General features: G+C 38.6%; 1 protein-coding gene across 5 annotated transcripts in view; it reads right to left on the bottom strand.

Moving 5' to 3' along the window:
• Positions 1 to 10,779, bottom strand: part of ZMYM2 (zinc finger MYM-type containing 2) — a 90,493-nt gene extending 79,714 nt beyond the window's left edge. For 2 of the 5 annotated variants that reach the window (XM_056794665.1, XM_056794667.1), the window contains exons 1-2: positions 10,592 to 10,696; positions 9,558 to 9,626 (exon numbers count right to left, since the gene is read on the bottom strand). In XM_056794665.1, the coding sequence (XP_056650643.1) occupies positions 9,558 to 9,626; positions 10,592 to 10,653 (131 nt within the window). In that variant the 5' untranslated portion in view covers positions 10,654 to 10,696. Of the gene's footprint in view, positions 1 to 9,557; positions 9,627 to 10,005; positions 10,236 to 10,591 lie in introns of those variants that run through there. The other 3 variants (XM_056794666.1, XM_016421843.2, XM_016421842.2) reach the window with 3 other exon arrangements.
• Between the last annotated feature and the right edge of the window lie 11,914 nt (positions 10,780 to 22,693).

The raw sequence follows: 22,693 nt of genomic DNA, 5'->3' as shown, positions 1-22,693 counted from the left end.
TGTGACCCTGGGCAAGTCACTTGACCCCCATTGCCTAGCCCTTACCACTCTTCTGCCTAGGAGCCAATACACAAGTATTGACTCCAAGACAAAAGGTAAGGGTTTAAAAAAAATTTTTTTTTAATTGTTGAGACAATTAGAAAATAGTTTGGAAGAAACTAGATATAGAACAGTATCTTACACCACTCACTAAGAGCAAAATAGATACATAATTTAAACATAAAAGAAATCTCAAGCAAATTAGAACATGGAACACACCACTGCTAAGTAAGTTTCCCAAGGAAATTGGGGAGAGGGGGGGCGGAGAGGGAGAACCCATACGTTACAAAATATTTATAGCAGCTCTCCTGTGGTGGAGAGGGAATGTCCATCAAATGGGAAGTAGCAAAATAAATTGTGGTATAAGATTTTAATGGAATACTACTGTGCCATAAAGAAATGATGAGCAGGCTAATTTTAATAAACCTGGAAAGAACTATAAAGGATACAGAACAGCTAAATGAGTAAAATCAAGATAACAGCATACACAGACAGTTAATTCTTGAAGAATAAACATGCCTGTCTCCCAGACAATGCCTACTGAGATGAGGGTGTTAAGACACTTATGGATAAATTTTATTAATTTTTTTGAAACTTAAAGAGAAATGGATCAATACAACAGATTAGGTACACAAGACTTAGAAGTAATCAAATGGAGAATACCATTCAACAAACCTAAGAACATCAACTATTGGTTGTATGAGTACTTATTTGACGACAAAAAAAATGCTACAAAAATTAGAAAGCAGTTTGGCAGAAATTAGATAAGCAACATCTATACATATTCACATATTCTAGGTCACAATAAACTTCAAATGGCTATATGACCTAAATACATAAGGAGAACTTTCATAATTATGAATGAGAGGCCAATTCTAGACTAACCACAGATAGAGAAGAGTAGTTCTGATTAAATTGAAAATGTTTTTGTAAAGCAACTTTTGCAGTACATCTCAAATACATTGTATCTAAAGGTATTATAGAATTGACAAAATATAAGCCATTGCTAAGCAGATAGATGAACAAAGGATCTGAAGAGCTAAGCTATCAACAACTATGAGAAAAAAATGCTCCAAGTCAAGTCACTAACAATAATTGAATTGCAAATTTTAACAACTTTGAGGTTCCACTAAGATGTTGATATTAACACTATTTGTTGTAACAAAAAAAAAAATGAAAACCAAGTGGCTGGTCATCCATTGGAGAATTCTGAAAATAACAGGATAGAAAAATTTCGGAAGATTTACATGAACTGATGCAGAGGGAAATGTTTAGATACAGAATATATGACCACGAAGTAAAGAAATGCAACTTTGAAAGACTTGAGAACACATAAACGTATTTCAAAATGATGACTGAGTGGTCATTTTCAGGAACAACAAAAGTATAGTTTTGCTTAACTATGCTTGTTTGAACAAGGGAAGGATGGATTTGTTGTCAACAAAACATTTTAAAATATATACAAACATTATAGATAATGTTCAGAAGATATAGAAAATCAGGGCAATTTTGTTCCTAAAATATTAAATTTAATCAGCACGTAAAATAATAAACATAAGTTCCATTTCATACACATCTGAGCAATTCGATTATTGTTAGTGACTTGGAGCATTTTTTCCTTATCTGTGAAACCACCTAGCTATACCTACAGGCAATGTGCTAAGCTTACAATAAACAAGTAAAATGGATATTATTATCATGCCCATTTTACAGGTGAGAAAACTGAAGTAGACAGGGTGACTTGCCCAGGGTTACACAGCTACAAAGCATTTAAGACTGGATTTTGAACTAAGGTCTTCCTTACTTCACACCAAAGCACCACCACCAGCAGACACAGGAGCAAAGTTTTGGGTGTAATGTCAGATGTGTGTCAGATTTAAAGAAAGAAGGAATTTCAAGGCTATTCACTGCCAACCCATCTCATTTCAGAGACAAGGAAATTGAGGCCCAAAGTCTTTAAAGGCAGTAGGTAAAGTCCAGATTTGAACTTAGGTATTCTAAATACAGGACATAAAATTGACAAATAAGGTCATAATAGTGGATAACATCATGTATAAAGAAAAGATAAAGTGCCAGAACCAGGGTATAAAGGGAAATATATCCCCCAAGAACCCAAAAGAGTCAGAGAAGTGTAAGAAAATTCAGAAAAGAACATGTTATGAAATGTAAGAATATCAACGGTAGTGTTAACTGATGCTAAAAGGTTATGGATGAACATATGGAATATTTGGCCGATAGATTATTGGTGGCTTAGCAAAAGCACTTTCTAAAAGACAAGAATTTGTGGAGTTGAGAATCTAGTTTAGGAGGAAAAACTATTAATTGTAGATTACTCTATCACTGAAAAGAAAAGATAAAGGATAATGGGTCAAAATAATTAGGTAGACATTTACAAGTTTCCAAGTAGGAGTGGAAAAAGTGAGGTGAGTGAGTGAACAGAATTAGATCCTCTAAGAATCTGCCATTTCATCCTTAAACCTGAAGGAAAGGAGATTGGTTTCAGAGATTAAAAACTCCTATTAGATACCTTCAATCTCCTCCAGCAAGGTACAAGGTGGGGTCATTTAGATAAGGTAGTAAAAAACTAGCTTATAGGTATGTTTGGTCTGAAAGAATTTAATACAGTAAGACAGGGCAAACATTCCACTTAAGAATTACAACACAAAATCTGGATATGTTCAACTCTGTTATTGATAGATATCCAGATTTAAAATTAAATCTTCATCTTAGACATTAATTTCAATTAACTTGCTCCCCATCTAAGTATAATAAAAATCATTCTTGATAACCTGGAGTAAAATTAATGTTAATTTTAAAGTAAAATTTGAAAAAATTATTTGTATTTTTAAGTAAGGGTTTTATTAACATTAAGGACAATAGGTGCATTTAATATCAAAACCATTTTCTCATAGATAAATGGACCAAGAATATGAAGTTTTCAAAAGAATCACAAATGAATAGCCTCCAAATCAATAGAGAAATGCAAATTAAAATAATGCTGGAGTTCTATCTCACAACCCAACAAATTGTATAAGATGACAAAATACTGGAATAGTCACAGTTTGAGAAATTGTAGGAAAACCAAGAACACCGATGCATTGTAGGGTAGAACTAGGAATCAGATTTTGGAAAGTAATTTGGAATTATATAAATTGCTAAAATGCCTACACCTTTTGACCAAACTAAAATCCCACATTCTACAGGGAGATTTTGTCATTATATTTTCATTCAAGTTTCTTTAACTGTCTATTTTCCCCCATTTAACCTGTAGATAGTTTTTTGTTGTTGTTAATTATCTGTATGTTTGTTGCCTCTCCCATTAGAATATGAACTCCTTGAGGGCAGGGAATGTCTTTTGTCTTTATATAAGCAGAACTGACACATAGGAGGAGCTTAATAAATACCTTTTCATGGCCTGATTTTCCAAGTAAGCTTATAAACCCAAAGAGGAAAGTTATATACAACAAAATATTTATAGCAACACTTTTCTGTGATAATAAAGAACTAGAAGCAAAGCAGATACCAACTAGTTGAGGAATAACAAAATAAATTATAGTACATGAATGTAATGATTGCTATGAAAATACAGAAATATAAAGATCTGATGCAGAGTAAAATAAATTAATACAAGAAAACTATACACATGAGTATATTAATGTCAAAAGAATGACCACAAATCAAAAATGAATGTTGCATGTATAATTTTTTCATTAACTTCTTAGATATTGGTTCCAAGATATTAGAGCAGTTAGGGCTAGGCAAATGGGGTTAAGAAACTCACCCAGGGTCACACACAGCTAAGAGTTACCACCTAGCTGACTTAAACACATGTAACTGATATCACATTTTTTGTCTTTGCCACAGATGAGGGAGGGGAGGAAGACAGGGATAAAATTCAGAAACCCCCAAAATTTTTAAATGAATGTTAAAAATAAAACCATGAATGATGAAAAATTACAAACATGGATTTGTGGGAAGTCACCTTTGCCCTACCCCTCGGAAAAGGTGGAAGGCCCATAGCTCTGAGACATTGTTTTCAGATTAGTTTTCAGTGAATAAGTAAGTTTGCTAAGCTCTTCTTTTTTCTTTCCTTTGTTATGTGGAATGTTGGCTCTAGTAGGATGAAAAGGAGAAAAATTGGGAGAAATTTTGGCAATGTTAAAAAATAGAATAAAAATTGTTATATTTAAAGACATCTTAAATGTTTTTAAATGTCATTCTATCCTGAGTTAAAATGTTTATTAGAAATGCCAAAGGATAATAAATGTTAGAGAACTAGAGATGAGGTCAATATTAAAGTGCTATTTTGGGGCAGATGACATTCAAATAAAAAATACATTGAGTTGTTTTATAAAGTAGTGACTAAATCATAGACCCTTAACCAATTCTCCAATGAGAAAATAATGTATTTGTCAAATGGCTGGATAAGAACATAAGTTCAGTAGAATAGTAAAAACTGATCAGCCCTTACAAAGGTCAAACTCCTAGTTAAAGTGACTTTGCAGACCATCTTGCCCAATGTGAAACATGAATCCTTTCCTTTATCATCATCAAGTGGTTAGGTACACAGCTTTCATTTTAACACCTTCAATACCATCTAATTACTCTATTTCTACTCTCCTCTAGAGGTATTCTAGCTTAGTATTGACTAAAAAAATGTTAGTCATAAATTAAGCCCAATATTTCTCATGTAATCTCACAAAGAACACAAATTATCTCTCTTTACTTCTATTATTAGAGCCCAAGAAGTGACGCAACAGATCTGGATTTCAACCTCAGACCTTCCTCACAAATAAAGACATCTGAAAACATTATAGGTGGCCTTTACAGAAAAGAGTTCTTTATTACTAAATATGCTCAAGCTAGAAACAAAGCAACCACTTATGAATGTTGAAGGGGGGATTCATTAGCTAATAATGTTTGATGTCAGAAGCAAATTTCTCTCCAGTGTTGCTTTTTTTAGAACATCATCTCTCAATGACCTAGAGGTCAAATACCACTGAGTAAATTCAGGCATAAATTCAGGTACAAGCCCTCAAAGAGAGGAAGTTAAAGAACCCAAGTACCAACAAGACAGGAAACTGATTCCACAGGCACTGAACCCCCTACCCCTGCCCCCCAAATTAAGAAACTATGATTGGTTTCTGAGATGTGAGAGTGGGTGGAGAAAAGAATTTGTAAGTGGAGACCAGGAGGTCTTTGGAGCCTTTGACATGATTATGAAGAGCAGAATGAACCCTTATCAGAGGCCCATAAATGGCAATCATCGTTTAGAAAGCTAAGTATCTCTCTCTCTCCTACTTTGCCCTCTCTTTACTACTACTTTTATTTAATAAAGTTACTAAACTACAATCAACCTCATAATTTGAGTTATAACACTGGTCAAACTAGATTAACAGACTTTCATTTCTCAAAAAATCTGATTTATTTCAAGACAAAACCACCCTCCAATCTCTCATAAATGCATATATTTTATCATCAGTCAAAGGAGAAAAATACAACAGAAAATCTACAATGCTAATAACAATAAGGCTTAAGAAGAACATAAGCTGGTAGAGCAAGACAAGGCTATATTCAACATGAGCATATAAAATGAAGATAATGGCCTCAATCTACATATAAAATAAGTCTCATTTTAGTTAACTGGCCTAGAGAGTTAAATCTTCAGCCTTTTATCAGTAGCCCATTGATATCAAATCAAAATACCTCTTACCTGACTTAGATGCTTAAAAATATTTTTCTTAACCAATACAAATATGATTAGAAAATATTTAATTCACCACTTGGACTAGTAAATAGACTACTGTCTTTTCCACCTGCTTAAAAAAAACTAAATTCAACTTATCCTATCCATTAAGCTTTACTCTTGGCTATCCCTCACATTCAGTTGCTATTGCAGAACTTGCTTGAATTATTAGTTTAAATGATTTCATTTTTTATGAAGCATAAAAAACTCCCAAGTATAAAAAAGTTTAAATTGGCACAAGTTTAAATTTCAGACAAACTTATACTTGGAATCAATTAAGAAAACAAGGACAAAAGCCAGACCCTCTTAAAAATGGTTCTTGTGGGCAGCTGGGTAGCTCAGTGGATTGAGAGCCAGGCCTAGAGCTGGGAGGTCCTAGGTTCAAATCTGGCCTCAGACACTTCCCAGGTGTGTGACCCTGGGCAAGTCACTTGACCCCCATTGCCTAGCCCTTAACACTCTTCTGCCTTGGAACCAATACACAGTATTGATTCCAAAATGGAAGGTATGAGTTTAAAAAAAAATATGGTTCTTAATATGTGATCCATTAATTTTATTTAAAATATTCTAATAACTACATTTCATTATCAACAATTTCTTTTTTAACCTTGTATATTTTATTTTTTTGCATGTAAAAGCATTGTGTATAGGCTTCATTAATCTGTCAAAGAAGTCAATAAAAATAAATTAAGAACCTTGCTCTATGAGAAAATCATCCCAGTTAACATCTGAAATGGGAAGAACTAATCTTTTAACATTTTGGCAAAGCTTCACAAATCTTCAGAAACAACCTTCAGTAATGATATAAATACAAAGTGGCATGATGACATGTACCAGGAAACCTCAACAGCTTATTAATGTTTTGACATTTCCAAAAACTAATTTAGTTTAAAATTATTTTCAGAAATATTTTAACATTAACACTCACATAGGGAATGTTAACCCATTCCATAAAAATAGATCCCAATAATCTCAACTTTTACACTATCATAGAAATAAACCCAGTCTTATTTTAAAAAAAGAAGCCATTTATATATCTTAAAATTTTATTTTATTCTATTCTAGTCAAAGATTCTTTTTGTACCTTAATTAACTGAAATTTAAATTCGAATCTCTATGTTCTTGAAAATATTACTTTTAATTTTCACTGACTTGTTATTTCATGAGGAAAACTAGAGATTTGGGGTTTTTTCATTAGACATTTATACCATAGGAGACAGCATAGTATAGAAGAAACAGGTGTAGACTAACCATCAGGGTATCTAGATTAGTGTCAGTTATGCCATTAATTGTCTATGAGTACTATTTCACTGACCTGAGCCTGTTTCCTTCTCTGCAAACAGAGGGCGTTACCCTAAGTCTCAAATGTCTCTTGAAGCTCTAAACTCCTAGGATTCCATGCCCACACAGACTATAACAAAATGCACCAACCTGAATAAGAGAATATAAATTAAAGATTAAGTTATATAGAAAGTAATTTCCTTCTAAGCTGAATGCTTCACATTAGAACTTTTACTTGAATTATCTGGCTTCCAGATATCACCCTACATTTAGTAAGTACCTAATAGTACAATGTCTGGTTATCATTTGAGGGAGCTACAAAAGACAGAATCTCTGCCTTGAAGGCTAACTAAGGAGTTCTAAGAAAAATGCACAAGCAAAAAAAGCAATATAAATTTCAATGTGTTAAAAGTACCTAATTAAAAAGTGCAAAAAGCTTAGAGGATCAAATAAAATAGAAATTCTTTCCAAGGAGGCCTCTTAGGGAAAATTAACAGTGATCCAGTTGGCCTAATTAAAAGATGGGCATACAGGACAATCCAAGGCAAAGAAAGCTAGACCAGGAGTGCCCAGGAAAAGATTTCAGTTCAAACACTACATACCCAACCCTCTAAGAATGTTTCCCAATCATTTCTAAAGAATACAAAAAAGAGGAAATCATATATCAGGGGTTCTTAACTCTAAATCAATTAGTTATTTTGTTGATTATTCAAGGCAATTAATCTGAAATTCTAAAATGCTAGAAAAGAAAATTTTGATATTGGCTTAGATAGTCATAAAGGCAATTCTACTTTTAAAAAAGTATTCAAATAAACAGCTAGGTAGTATAGTGGAAGATTGACAGACTTGGAGTCATAAGATCTAGTTTTAAATCTCACTTCAGAAAATAGCTGGGTGTCCCTAGGCAAGTCACTTAGCCTCTGAAGTTCAATTTCTTCATCTGTAAAACAGAAATATCAACATCACCTATCTGACAGGATCTTTGATCAAATGAAAAATCATATATAAAGCACTTTGCAAACCTTAAAATCTTAAATGCATGTTAGTATAATTAATATTTTTGTATTACCTATAGTATCACCCTCAAAAAGATAAAGCTAGTCACATTACAAAGGAACTAAAAAAATTAACTTTCATTCTTTCAAAGTCCTACTCAAGAGTTCTTAATTTGTATTCAAGTAATGTCTTTTCCCTCCCCTTATGTTTTAAAGTAACTCTAAAAACAAAACAAGTGGGGAAAATATCTACTAAACAATAATCACCTAGTCAAGATACAATGTCACATCAAAAAAAGGTGTTGAAAAGACAGTTTGAAGTAATTTGTTCTGTATTGGTATTTTTTTATGTTAACATTTTCATCTACTGATAAGTTTATTAATAAATCCAGTATTCTAAAAGGTATTTACAGATCTTTTAATTTCAATGAAAGAAAATCAAAATTAGTTATTACCCTTACCTTTTTTAAAAATTGCTAGACGAGTTTGGAAGCCATATTTCACCTCTAGTTTTTTCCTTTTAAATGCAATTATACATCTCTCCATTCTCAGAAACACTACATACTAAATTTCCATACTTCAGTAGCCTTGGGTTGGATGTGATTAACTTTTCTTGAGCATTTGTTGTTTACTGCATATTTATGCAATAACCTTCAAAACTGATGCAGCGCCCCTAGCGAGTCCTATAAATCCCAATTACACAAAATTCCACGGTTTCCCAAAATACATAGTCGGAGATACAGTATTAACTTTTGTCACAGAACTACTTTATAATCTGCAAATCGTAGTTGCAAGGAAAAGAAAAAAACTTATAAACAACAAATTTAAACAATTACGTTCTATTTCTCATTTAACTAGTAATCAAGACAATAATATATCTAACAGCCAATCCCGATTTTGGTAAATCAAGGCAAATAAGGGACATTGGTCTGTTTAGCACTCTAGGCCTGTAAAAGAACAGATGCTCCCAGTACCCAATCTCAAAAGCTTTATAAATCATCTCATCACCCATCAGATGATAAAACATCCATTTTTAAACAACCTAAACACCAAATTAAAAATCAATCCGTTTTTATTTTTTTAATCTCTTTGGCGTATTCTCTATGAGAAACGGGTAGGAGAGATGCCTAAAGACCTCTCTGCATTCCATATGAATTCGGCTGGGGTTCCCACCTGGAAACTCTAGGGGGCACCAGAAAGATGCCCTCCTCGTACCCCTCCACCCCCACCCCCGGGTAACGTGAGCAGCTGCAGCCCGTCGTCGGGGAGCTCCGGCTAGAGATCCAGGCCACAGGAGCTGCGTCTGCGGCGGCAGAGAAACAGCGCCCACCCCCGCCACGCTCCCAGCCAGTCCTGGGTCTTCGCCCCGGGGGCAGCTGCCACCCGAGCAATGGCTCCTCCTCTTCAAGACAACAGAGACCGGCGGCGAATCCCAGAGGTTTACACCCCCCTCACCCCGGGGCTAGGCCCGCTAAAGAAGACAAATAAAGACTCACAATGGGGGACACTCCTCCGTAGTTTTGGCCAAAGCTGCACCAGAGAGGGGTTGGAGGCGATTCTTGGTCCTAAGAGAACAGAGAAATTATTTTGAAGGAGGATCAAGTGGAATCAAGAAGGCCCCTGTCCCAAGTCCACGTCCCCCAGTCCCAGTGGAGGGGGGGTGGAAGAGGTCGGGCCTTAATTTCCCCCCCTAATATCCCCGAGGGCCGCCCCAGACCCCTGCACCGGTACAGCGGAATGGGAGGTCGATGGGAAGAGGGAGGCGACTTCGGTCACCACGCATCCGCGCCCTCTCCTAGCAGAGGGAGAAACGAGAGCCTCGACGCCAGGAGAGAGAGGATGTTCCCTCCGAAGGGTGGCCGGCCGGCCTCCCCTTTCCACTCTAATCCAGACGCCCGGTCCGCACTCCCGGACAGATCACGTCATTGCCGAGTCCCGATCTACCTATCTGCCCCAAGCAGTTGCCCCGGGCCTGGGGTTGGCCCCCCCTGCAGTCGGCGGCCGGCAGCGCTGCCTCCCCGTCCGCCATTAGAGACCCAGGCAAACAATACGGGAGGCTCTGGAGCCGCGCAGGGCAGCGCCAGGGACGGCGGGGGACCGAGGAATGGACTCGCCGGGAGGAGAGGGCAGCCCCCAAATAACTCGGGGGGGACAGCGGCGGCAGCAGCTAGCCCCGGGCGGGAGACGCACTACTCCTCGCCGCCGCCGCCCCCCTCCAGCTCCCTCAGCGACGCCTCCCCCCTCAGAAGCAGAGACCGAGAGGAAAAATACCCCGGCCTCCGAACGCCCCGACTGCCAAGCCCGCGGGGCGGCCCCCTCCGCGGCCTCGTCTCCCAGCCGGCGGCCCGGCCCTGCCCCTCGCTCCGCCTCAGTCAGTCGGGTAGAGCCGGGCCGAGCACAGAAAAACGCCTCGGACCCAAGAGGAGGGAGGGAGCCCAGGGCAGCCCCCGAGGCCCTGCGCGGCCGCTGCGCCGCACTACGGGGTACCAAGCCCGAGGAGGTGGGAGGCTCCTTCGGTGGCTCCTCTCACCCGTCTCCGCCTCCCCAGTCACCTCCTCCAGAGGCAGTGCTGCCCCCAGCCACCCCCACCATCGGCGGACCCGAGCAGGGGAAAGAGTGGGGGATAATCCTCACCGGTTCTGGCTGCGGCTTCACGGAACGAACCTCCCCTCCCCCGCCCACCCCCCCTTCGGTAACACGCACAACTCCACTCGGTCCAGTCCCGGGCTAAGCGCTGGCGAGGAGGAGGCGGCACAACCGAGCCCCACGAGGCTCCACCTACCCGGACGCGGACTGGCTGCCGGGAGACACGGGCGGGGGTGTTTAGAACGCATCGATTGGCCAACAGGGCTATCTTTCACCGTCCCGCCTCGGCGGGGTGGTCCAAAAGGTTGTCTGTCAAATTTTGGCCACACCCACAACCCCCCTTCCAATCCTCCCCCTTTCCCTTCAACCCCCCTCCCCCATTCTCTCCCCACCCCAAACCCCCCCTCCCCCGCTTGATCTTTCTGGTTAAGGCAAATGTGAATTAGGTTGCCCACTACCACCAGTTAGTGGTTGCTGCCTGGGGGAACCAGGGGGTAAAATAGAAGCTAAAGTAAATGGGAATGGGGATAATGGGACATTCTCTCCTCACCCAGGCCTGGGCACTCAATCTTGTGCAGCAATTGCAGAAGCTAAAGAACTCTCCCTGCAGGAATAACTGGGGAAAGACACCAAGAAGCCCAGATGCCCCCAAACACTCTTCCCCACCCCCCACTCCAGTGTCCCTCACTCCCCTGGAAAAGAGGCAAAAAGTGGGCAGGAGCTGACAGCGGGATGCCAAGCTAAAAGGCAGGGGTAGGGGAACTCTTAAAGCCTTTTGAAGGAAGGGGTGCCCCACTCTTTCTACCCCCGTCCCCCCATGGGCAATACCCCCCCTTCCCTCCCCCTTGTCATGGCTGCAGGAGGAGGAGACGCCGTCCTCCATTTTGTCGGAAGCTGCTGTGGGAACTTGGGACCAATTCAAAACCAAACCAAGTGGGGCTAAAGCACCCTGTCCTACTAAGTCCTAGCCTGGATCCGTCCTTTCACTGTGGGAGCATCCCCTGCCTCGAGCATGAAGAGGTGAGGGGCTGGAAGAGGCAAGAGGGGCTGGAGAGGGAGGTGAGAGATCAAGGAGCTCCTCCCCGCCTCCATCAACCAAAATGGAGGAAACTGCGGACTCCCCTGGAGTCAGGACTCCCGCTTGTTGGAGGGGCTGGAGCTTTCCCATCGGTCTATCACAAGACGGTGCCGCCCCCTTCACCCCTACAGCCTCCTCGCTGCCGCCTCCTCCTCCTCCACTATCCTCAGGCCGCCGTCTCAACAGCCTTCCACTATCTCTGGTCCTCCAAGGTTGGCTGGAGCTCCAGCCTCCAGACTCCTCTATGGCTGGCGGGTGGGACGGCCACCAGGCCCCCCCGGACACAGCTCGGCTCCAGGCCCTCTCCGCCCCACCCCGCTTGTCCCGCGGCCGCAGGCGGTCAGAAGCCACACGAGTTCCGCTCCCGGTCTCCGTCTGAGGCCGGCGGAATGGTGGCGCTCCATTTCCGAGGCTCTAGTGTGCCCTGCGGGAAGAGTGCCCGCGAGGGCGCCGCAACCCAGCCCAAGCAGAAGCCCGGGGGCTGGGAATGAAGGCTGGGCGGGCGAGGAGAGGCCGGGAGGCCGCTCGCCTGCCTGCACGCTCAGCTTTGTCTGTCTAATTGCAAGTGCTGGAGTGCCTGGCAACTGAACGCCCCGACTCGAGGCAGGGCTTGCACGAAGTTTTTAATGAAGTTAATCATCCATGAAGGGCGCTGCAAGACTGATGCGCGAGCTTTCCTAAATAGATTCATGTTAGAGAGTAATTTGGTAGAAACTGAAGATTTCTTGAATCAAATTATACCGGGCTAGATAGATTAAGGGAGGAAAAAACTCAGCAAGTCCTTCCAACTGGGATTTAAGGTCCTGGGTGTTAATCTCTTTTTGAAAAGATAAACACCAGTTGAGTGATCTTGAGCAAGTCACTTCTCAGCCTTCGTTTCCTCTCCTTAAAATAGGCACAATAATTGGCACCCACTTCACAGGGATCAAATGAGTTTTTAACATGTAAAAAAACACTTTGCAAATCCTAAACCTATTATAAATGCTAGCTTACTACTGTTACGGAGCCCTTCATAATCTAGCCCCTTCCTACCTTTCCTGTCTTGCTCTTACTTATTTTACTCCCCCACACTGTACTTTTAGCTCTAGGGGCACTGGCCTCCTGACTGTTCCATAAACAAGACCCCTGTCTTTTGGCTCTGGACAAGTTCTTTGGTCCCCTATACTTGGAATGCTCTCTGCTTACCCTGATTCAAGGGCTGACCTCCCTGACTTTTCGTTTTTCCAACTAAAATGCCACCTCCTAAAAAGCCTTCCCCAAACCCCTCTTAATTCTGTGCCTTTCTATTTATCCTGATCCTAATTAGCATGCTTTTGTGTATATTTGTTTGCATCTTGTTCCACACACACTTTCCAGTAGACTATGTTCTTAGAGGGCAAGGGACTGTCTTGCCTCTTTTTGGATCCCTAGCACTTAGCACAGTGCTTGGGCACATAGTAGGTGCTTAATAAATGTTTAGTGAATTGAATTAGATTGTTGAAATAGACCTTAACTAACAGTTCATGGCAAAATTCTTAATTCAAGGGGATTCTTTTTAAAGATGTTTTTATTCTAGTTACATTCAATCCTAAAACTCTATCAATATCATATAACGAAACTGATATACTTGCTACTTCTGACAAGCCTTTCATTAGTCACCATTAAAGTTCCCTTCCCCACCCTTCCAACCTCATTACTTGAAGTAAATTAACCAAAAGTTGAACCAAGATCATGATGACTACAGAAAATTACACCATCCTTAAGCAGTAATAGCGAGCAATTCATTTAGAATGAGAGGGTCTGATAAGAAAACATTTGAATAGGAACCTTGGCATCAGCTACCACATGCTACTGGATTTTAAGCAGGTAATTTAAAAACACTCTTCTACTCTCCTCAGGCTTCCTTAGCACAATCTAGGACTAGAATAGTAAAAGAAAATAATATACTATTTGACTTGAAAAACATAAAGGACAGAAGGTCCAGTTCTATTTGCCCATGAATACCTTTTCTTATAATCTTGAAACCAGATGTGGTTTCAAGAAGTCCAGAAAATATAAAAAAATGAAATGTTGTCATATAATATTGAATATCAAATTTAGGTACTTAAATTTTTATATGAGCCCATCACTGAAGGAGTATTTATAAAAGCATACCAAGTGCTATACCCATGATACAGCAAAATCATAGAAATTTAAAATTAGCAATGCTTATTAGGCATTTTTCAAATATTTATTCCATATTCTCCCATTAAAACTAAAGTAAACATCATATACACACACATATTCTGCTCATTTGAAAATGAAATATTCATGTTCTGCCAATAAACATTAAGCATTTACCATATGCAAGTCATCAAGTTATGGATTAGAGGTGCAAAAACAGATATGAAAAGTAATTTTCCTTAAGCCCAGATCTGACCATCCTTCTCAAACCAATTCCAATGGCTTCCTGTTTCCTCCAAGATCAAGTATATAAACTTTTGTTTACTTTTAAGAACCCTACAGAACCTGGCCTCCACTTATCTTTCTCATTGCTTTCCCTTCCCACTAAAATCTAGTCAAACTAGCCTTTTCTCTCTGCTCAATCAGAACACTATCTCCTATCTCTACCTTTGTCCAGGCTGCGCTCACTTCTTACCTCCATCTCAGAGTCCCTCTCTTTCTTTAATTTGCAGTTCAGGCGCCATCTTTTGCATGAAGCCCTTTTTGATCCAACCCAATTACTAATACCCTTCCTCCTATTATACCTTGTATTTAACTACTTTCTACATATATATGTACATATACATATATGTATTAACTTTATGGTCTATATATACTTTTATATGGACTTGTTTCTCCCATTTGGATGCATGTTCATTACAAATTAATAGCTGCATTTGTAAAACACTTTACAAATATTATCTCATTTTATCCTTACAACAACCCTGTTATATTCCCCAACTTAAAGATGGAGAAACTGAGTAAGGCAGAGACTGACTAGACCAGATTCACACAGCTATCTAAAGCTGGATTTGAACTCTAGTCTTCCAAACTCCAGATTATTTGTACTGTGCCACCTACCTGCCTTTAGCTAGCTTAAAAGTAGGAATGTTTCATTCTTTGTACTTGTATCCAGCCTATCTAGCACAGTACCTGATACATAGTAGGAACTTAATAAATACTTACTGATTGAAACACATGCTGAGGAGCTTGAGGACTGACCAAGTGCAAGCAGCTAAATCCACTGCACTTGGCACCCAGGGGAATATAGGGACAGTACAACCTCCATCACACAAATAGAGCTGAGCCTCAATATAAGAGGCAAAAATATGAAAAAGTTCCCTAAAATGAATAAAAGACAAAGAAAAAGCCTTACTCTGGAAAGCTATTTCAGCAAAAGGGAAAACCAAAATGCAAACTCAGAAGAGGACTGTAATATCAACATGGAAATGTGTGAACCTGCAAATTCAAATGTAAAAGGACATCAGTCCCAAAATGAACTCCTGGAATAGCTCCAAAAGAGAGTCAAAAAACAAATAAGAAACTTAGAAGATAAATTGGGGGGGGGGGGGGGGGGGGGATGAGAGAAAACAGTCAACAGCTTAGAGAAAAAACTCACTGAAGAAAACATCCCTGAAAAAAGAAAGTACAAAATGTCAAACAAGAAAATAACTTTTAAAAAAGTAAGTACAAAGTCTCAAACAAAAAAATGGCACCCTAAAAATTAGATTTGGATAAATGAAAACTAATGATCCCATAGACGGGAGAAAACAAAAGAAATTTAAAAGAATGAAAACATTGGAAGAAAATCTGAAATATCCCACCAGGAAAATAACCAACACTTAAAATTGATCCAGGAGAGAGAAGCTAAGAATCATTGGACTGCCTGAAAACCATGATCAAAAAAAGATCCTGGACACTATACTGCAAGAAGCTATCAGGGAGAATTGTTCTAATGTTCTTGAACAAAAGGGGAAAATAGAAACTGTAAGAATCCACCAATTGCCTCCACCTTAAAGAGATCCCAAATTTAACAATCCCAGGACTATTATGGTCAAATTCCAGAACCCCTAGGCCCCAGAGAAAATACTGCAAGCAGTCAGAAAAAAAATTGAATACAGCAAAGCCATAGCCAGGATTGCACAGGACCTAGCAGCTTCTACATTAAGGAACTGGAAGAAGGATATAATATTCTGCAAGGTAAAGGATCTAGGCCTACAACCAAAAATCATCTGCCCAGCAAAACTGAGCATAATACTCCAGGAAAAGAAATAAACACTTAATTAAATAGAGGACTTCCAGGCATTCCTGATGAAGTGACCAGAGCTGAAAAGAAAATTCAAATTTGACACTTAAGAAGCATTAAAAAAAAAGAAAAAATTCGAGGGGCTCAATGGGATTAAAATTATCACATTCCTATATGGGAAAGTGTTAATTAGTATAGTAGATTTCTCTGATATAAGAGATACTTGGGATATTTAAGATACTTAATCTAGGAAAACAATGGGATTAAACTAATTGTATTACTATATATGATGATTAACTAAGTAATGCCTAAAATATGTAGGGTACCTAAATTATTTAGGATATTTAAGATATGGAAAATATTTAAGAATTCTTACCACAAGTAGAACAGTTTATAGGAGCATCCATATAGAGCAAGCAGGGAATAAGTTGGATATAAGGGGATGATGTTTTTAAAAAGCCAAATCAAAACAAAATCAAAGAATACACTGGGAATAGAGAAAAGGAGAGAAAATTGGGGGTAAATTATCTCATATGAGGAAGCAAGAATACAGTAGAGGGGAAAATGGGGGGCATGGCAGACAAAGCTTAAATCTTATTCTCCTCAGAATTGGCACAAATAGGAATAACATCTGCATTCAGTTATCTATAGAAACCCATCTAACCTAAAAGGAAGTAAGACAGAGGGGGAAATAGACAAAAGTGAAGGTGAATTCTGGGCAACTTAGTCAGAAACAAAACTATCTGTGAATAGGAAAAAGCTGAAAGAGAGCAAGAGAAGGAAAAACAGGGGAAATAAGATGGACGGAAACACAGAATTAATAATCATAACAGTGAATGTGAACAGTTTGAACTCACCCATGAAGCAGAATAAGAATAAGATAGCAGAGTAGATTAAAAGTCCGAATCCCACAATATGCTGTCTATAAGAAACACATTTAAAATAGAGAGACAGAGAGTAAACAAAGAGCTAGAACAGAATATACTATGCTTCAAAGTTATCTATAGAAACCCATCTATAGCAATTAGTAGCAATAGACCTCAAACTGATAGTAATGGAATACCATTGCACCCTAAGAAATGACAAACCAGATGATCACAAACAAGCTTGGAAAAACATACGGAAAAGTGATGAAAAGTAAAGTGAGCAGATCTAGGAGAATGTTGTCCACAGTACTAGCAATAATGTACAGTGATCAACCGTGAATGACTTAAATAAATAATGCAAGGATCCAGAACAACTCCAAAGAGCCCATGACAAAAAGGCTATAGTAATTGTATTACTATATACGATGATTAACTAAGTAATGCCTAAAATATGTAGGGTACCTAAATTATTTAGGATATTTAAGATATGGAAAATATTTAAGAATTCTTACCACAAGTAGAGCAGTTTATAGGAGCATCCATATAGAGCAAGCAGGGAATAAGTTGGATATTGATCAATATAAAAGCAATTGATCAAATCTGAATGCATATTAAAATATGCCATTCTTCACTTTATTTCCTCTATGAATTATTCTCTAGCTTAAGCGATATGTGCTTATTTTCACAATTTGATAAACAGGGAAATATGTATTATATAATAGCACATGTACAACCTATATTATATTACCTGCTGTCTTGGGGAAGGAAGTAGGGTAGAAGGGAGGGAAACAGCATGGATAGAAAAAATGTAAGAAAATGATTATTGAAAATCACGCCAACATGTAATCTGGGAAAACATCTATTCTAGACAGGCATATGTAGACACATACCTTGCCAGGATATATCTGCTTTTCCCCAGGGGGACACTTAGTAGAGACAAAATGAACCAAATTCTAAAGTTACCAGGGAAGATACTATATAAGAACAAAAGCCAAAGGCACATGTAGGCAGCTACCAAGACTAAATTAAGTACACATGAGCTTAGAGTGGGGGGAGCTAGGTCATGGATTACATAAGGAATAACATGGTAAGAACAAATGGGAGGTCCAAGCAAAGAGCTACTTGATGACATACCATTTTCATCTACCACAGTGGATGGTAGCAGTCAGAAAAATCTTAATATAGGAGGTGGCACCTGAGTTAAAGATGGTGCTAAAACAGTTGAAAGATCGGAGAAGACAATAAAAATGGAGAGTAAATGGCTGGAAAAGTAAGAGCCACAAAATAGTAAACTGAGAAAGATAATTGGATACTGGATTCTATAGTCCAGTCTGACCTTTAGTTGTTAAAAGCCTTGTAATGTATCCCTATTCCCTCCCAGAGGAACATGATTACATTCATACATAAGGAATATTAACATGGCAGATGAAAGATCAGTTAAAGGGGAATAGAGATTGGAGGAATATTTCCATACATCTGGTTGAAAAAAAGGACACAAACACCACAAAATAGTAGACAGAGATGCTGAACCATTTCGTTAGCACATTTTTTCCTTTAAATCAATCTTCTGAAAAACTAGAAAAAGCAATCTAGTAGAAATTAGGTTTAAAACAACATCTTAACCCACATTCCACAAATAAATTCCAAAAGAATAAATGGCCTTAACTTCAAAAAGTTGATTTACAAAAAAAACTAGAGAAAAATAAAAGTAAGTACTTTGGTTCTACTATGGCTGGGGGAAGAATTATTAACTAAACTGAGATTTATATAATCACAGAAATCGAAACAGAAAATATTGATTGTATGAAATTGAAAAACAAAAATAGAAGAAAAGCAGTTAACTTGTACGGAAAAACTTTACAACATATATATTTGATAAAAGCCTAATATCTAAGATATATAGCAAACTGATACAAATATATAAAACCAAGAGTCAAAGGATATGAATAGCTTTCTTTTTTTAATATATTTTTATTTATTTTGTCAAATATTTCTCAATTACATGTAAAAAATTTTTACATTCACTTTTTAAAGTTTTACATTATGAATAGTTTTCAAAATTTAAAAATGGAAGGTATCAAATACATGAAAGAATGCTCCAGAATTCACCAATATGAAAAATGCAAAAGTTTCACATTATATTCTTTAGATTGTTAATGATGACAAAAGACAAAAATAATCCATGTTGAAAAAGCTATCAGAAGACAGGCAACATTAATGCTTTTTTTGGTCCAGCTATGAATTGGTCTGAGTATTCCAGAAAATCATTTGGAATTACACCAAAAAATGTCATTAACTACTTGGAGGGGCAGCGAGGTAGTACAGTAGATTAAAAGTGCCAGGCCTGAAGTTGGGAGGATCTGGGTTCAAATCTAGCCTCAGATACTTCCTATCTGTATGACCCTGGACAGTCACTTAATGCCAATTGCCTTTCTACTCTTCTGTCTTAGAAATGATACTAAGCCCAAGGTAAAAGTTTTTTTTTTTTTAAATAAATAAATAAACTGTACCTAGCCCTTAACCCAGAGATAGCCCTACAAGGTATATAATCAAGGAGGTCAGAGATACCTTTAGAAGAATTTGTATGATCCACTTATGAGAGGAAAATGTAAAACTAGAGAACAATTTATATGATGACCATAACAATGCAAAGAAAATAATATCAAAAGACTTCTGTAGAGGAGTGGGGATGGGGGGGGGGGGGGGTGAAGGATAGGAGGGATACAGACAAAGGTGAAAGAGAAAATAAATGTTTAACTGAAATGAAACAAAAAAGTTTTTTTAAAGACTTCAAAAATGCAATTAATAATGATTTCAGAAAAGTAATGATGAAGTATCACTACCTACTTCTCATAAAGGTGATAGACTAAAAAGAATGAGAAACATTTTCAGGTATCAACAATGTGTGGATTTGTTTTACTTAATTATACTTATTAAAGATAGAATCCAATGGGAGAAACCACAAATTTCCTCCCTCCCTTCCCACATCAGTTATCTTTGTACTTGTCTTTCACAAAACAGTCTATTTTGGAGAGACTCAATAAGGAATGAAATCAAAGGTCTGAATGAGAAGAAGCAAACTGAATCAATCTACATTGGCAATGCTAGAAACTAGTAGTAATCCAAAAGTATCCTTAGTTTGAAAAACTCATTGAATCTATCTACAAATGCAGATCAGCATCAGTTGCCTAGGACAGTGAGAGAGCGAGTGATTTGCCCAGATTGGCACAAGCAATATGTACCAATAGGGACCTGAACCAAAGAACTTATGATGCTCTCAATCCATTAGAGCTCTGTTCACTATTACTGCAGAAAAATAAAAAGCTCAAAGATATGTGTATATATTTGGAGTAACTATAAAGATATGTAGACATGAATGAAATGTAAATTAAGATCCTTTCCTATTCTGTACGAATTATACTTGTTGTTTTATGTTTCTATGGGAAACATGAGTATAGAACTTTTACTCCTCAGAAGAAGTAACATGATCAACTACCAATCCATTTGCCTTCTTTTTTACCTTAGTAAAACTTTCATGAGAAGGTTCATATATGTACTCAATAACAATAAGCAGAAAGGCTTTTGCAGACAATTTTCAACAGCAAACCATATATTCACAGGTAAAGTGGTATAAAGAATATGCATTGTAAGGGCTCAGTGGATAGAGAGCCAGGCCTGGAGAGGTAGAGGTCCTGGTTTCAAATGTGACCTCAGTCATTTCCTAACTATGTGACCCTAGACAAGTCATTTATTTAAGCCCACTTGCCTAGCCCTTACTACTCTTCTACTTTGGAGCCAATACGTAATTTAAATTCTACAAAAGAAGGTAAGAATTTTTTTAAACAATATACAATATGTCCAAGTTTTAATAGCTTAAACCAGCACTAAAACTTTTAGAAGACTTTATATAAGATCCAACTGTGACCATTTGATGATTTTTAAATCATCACTGACTCAATAAAAATTTTTTTTCCTCAAAATGTCTTCCACATATTACATATATTCAAGTTATAAAAATTCTTATAACAGATACTACAATAAAGAGAAAACTCCCTGATGATCCACTAAATAGCAGCATCTTGGACAGACATTGCAAATAGAAAATCAGGGGGTCTGACTATGAACCCTTAACTGAATAGGAAGATGATATTGGGCTGGAATATTGTGTTGGGTTCTGGGCACTCTGTTTCAAGAAGGAGTCAGACAAGCTAGATTCTGTCTGAAAGACAAGAAATAGGATGAGGATAGGACTAAAAAACATAAGAGGATTAACAGAAAGAACACGGGGCATTTAATATGGAAAAGAGAACACTAGAGGTACAGAAAGCATGAAAGGTGTCTAATGACTGCCTTTAAGTATCTGAAGGGCTGTCATATGAAAGACAAACTGCCTTCTTGGCCCAAGCCAGAATGACTAGAAGTAATGAGTGCAAGTTGGAGATTGGTGTGAGACAAAGAAAAACTTCTGAAGAGAGCAATCCAAAAGGGAAATGGGGTCCTCAATATCAGCATTTCTTTATCTTTTCAATAATCTATCCTACGGCCAGTCTGGTAAAACTTGTGAAGCCTTTCTCAGAATAATGTTATCAAATAATTGAAGGAAATGCTAAATGTAATTATGTGTGATATAATTTTTTCCCCATTTAAGTTCACATACTACCTGAAATATATGCATGAACTTGGTGGGCACCGGTAGATTAAAATTTGGGAACTCCTATTAAAAAGTAATAGGCTCTCTTCATAGGAGACCTGAAAGCAAATAATGAATGAAACATGCCAGGAATTGTTGGTCTGGTATGGATTGGACTAGGCAAGGCGAGGAATGAAGATTTAAGTAATACTATGCCAAGCACAAAGCTAAGTGCTTGGTAGACATAGAAATATAAGCAGAAAGACATCCCTCTCAAGGAGCTTACATTCTAATGGAGAAGAGGGAACCCCCCCCCCGCCCCCCCCCGCCCCCCCCCCCAAGAGAATGTACTAGTCTGAGAGGAGCAGTGCTAAAGTTCTAGAAAGTCAGAAGCAGAGCCAGGAGGGGAATTAAGATTGTCTGCACTGGGCCCCTCCCCCAAACTAAGGTCCCAGGTGGAATCCCCAAAGGGGGAAGGGGGCCAGCTTGGCTAAGGGATCTTTCAGGGTTGGGCAGCAGTTGAGTCATAATGGAAAAGATCCAAAAGTCAGAAGAGCCAGGAGAGGGCTAGTTACCTTTGAAGTGCCTTCTAAATCTTAATAAAAACTGGAAGTCAGCTTTTTCTTTTCCTTTTCTTTTTTCTTTTATTTTTTAAACCCTCACCTTCTGTCTTGGAGTCAAAGGCAGAAGAGTGATAAGAGCTAGGCAATGGAGGTTAAGTGACTTGCCCAGGGTCACACAGCTAGGAAGTATCTGAGGTCACCTTTGAACCTAGGACCTCCCATCTCTAGGCCTGGCTCTCAATCCACTGAGCTACCCAGGTTCCCCTTTTCTTTTCTTTTTTAAACATTTACCTTCTGTCTTAGAATCAGTATTGTGTATTGGTTCCAAGGCAGAAGAGTGGTAAGAGCTAGGCAATAGGAGTCAAGTGACTTGCCTAGGGTCACACAGCTAGGAAGTGTCTGAGGCAAGATGTTGAACCTAGGACCTTTAGGCCTGACTCTCAATCCACTGAGCCACCCAGCTGCCCCCTAGGAGTCAATTTTTTTAAAAGCATTCAAGTGACCCCCCAACCCACCTAAAGGAAGTGATAAAATGCCATGCCCTCACACGGGTGAAAAATCAATCAATGACTATAAAGTAAGTGCAAAAAAAGTCCTTCCAGAGTGTTTCTATTGGATGAATAAATGCGATAAATCCACAAGGAGCCTAAATCAAATCAAATCGGGAGCTAGTACAGAACCCAGTAGAGATTGGAACAAACT

Source organism: Monodelphis domestica, chromosome 4 (genome assembly GCF_027887165.1).
Source record: "Monodelphis domestica isolate mMonDom1 chromosome 4, mMonDom1.pri, whole genome shotgun sequence".
Lineage (NCBI taxonomy): Eukaryota > Metazoa > Chordata > Mammalia > Didelphimorphia > Didelphidae > Monodelphis > Monodelphis domestica.
This window is presented reverse-complemented; position numbering and strand designations above follow the sequence as displayed.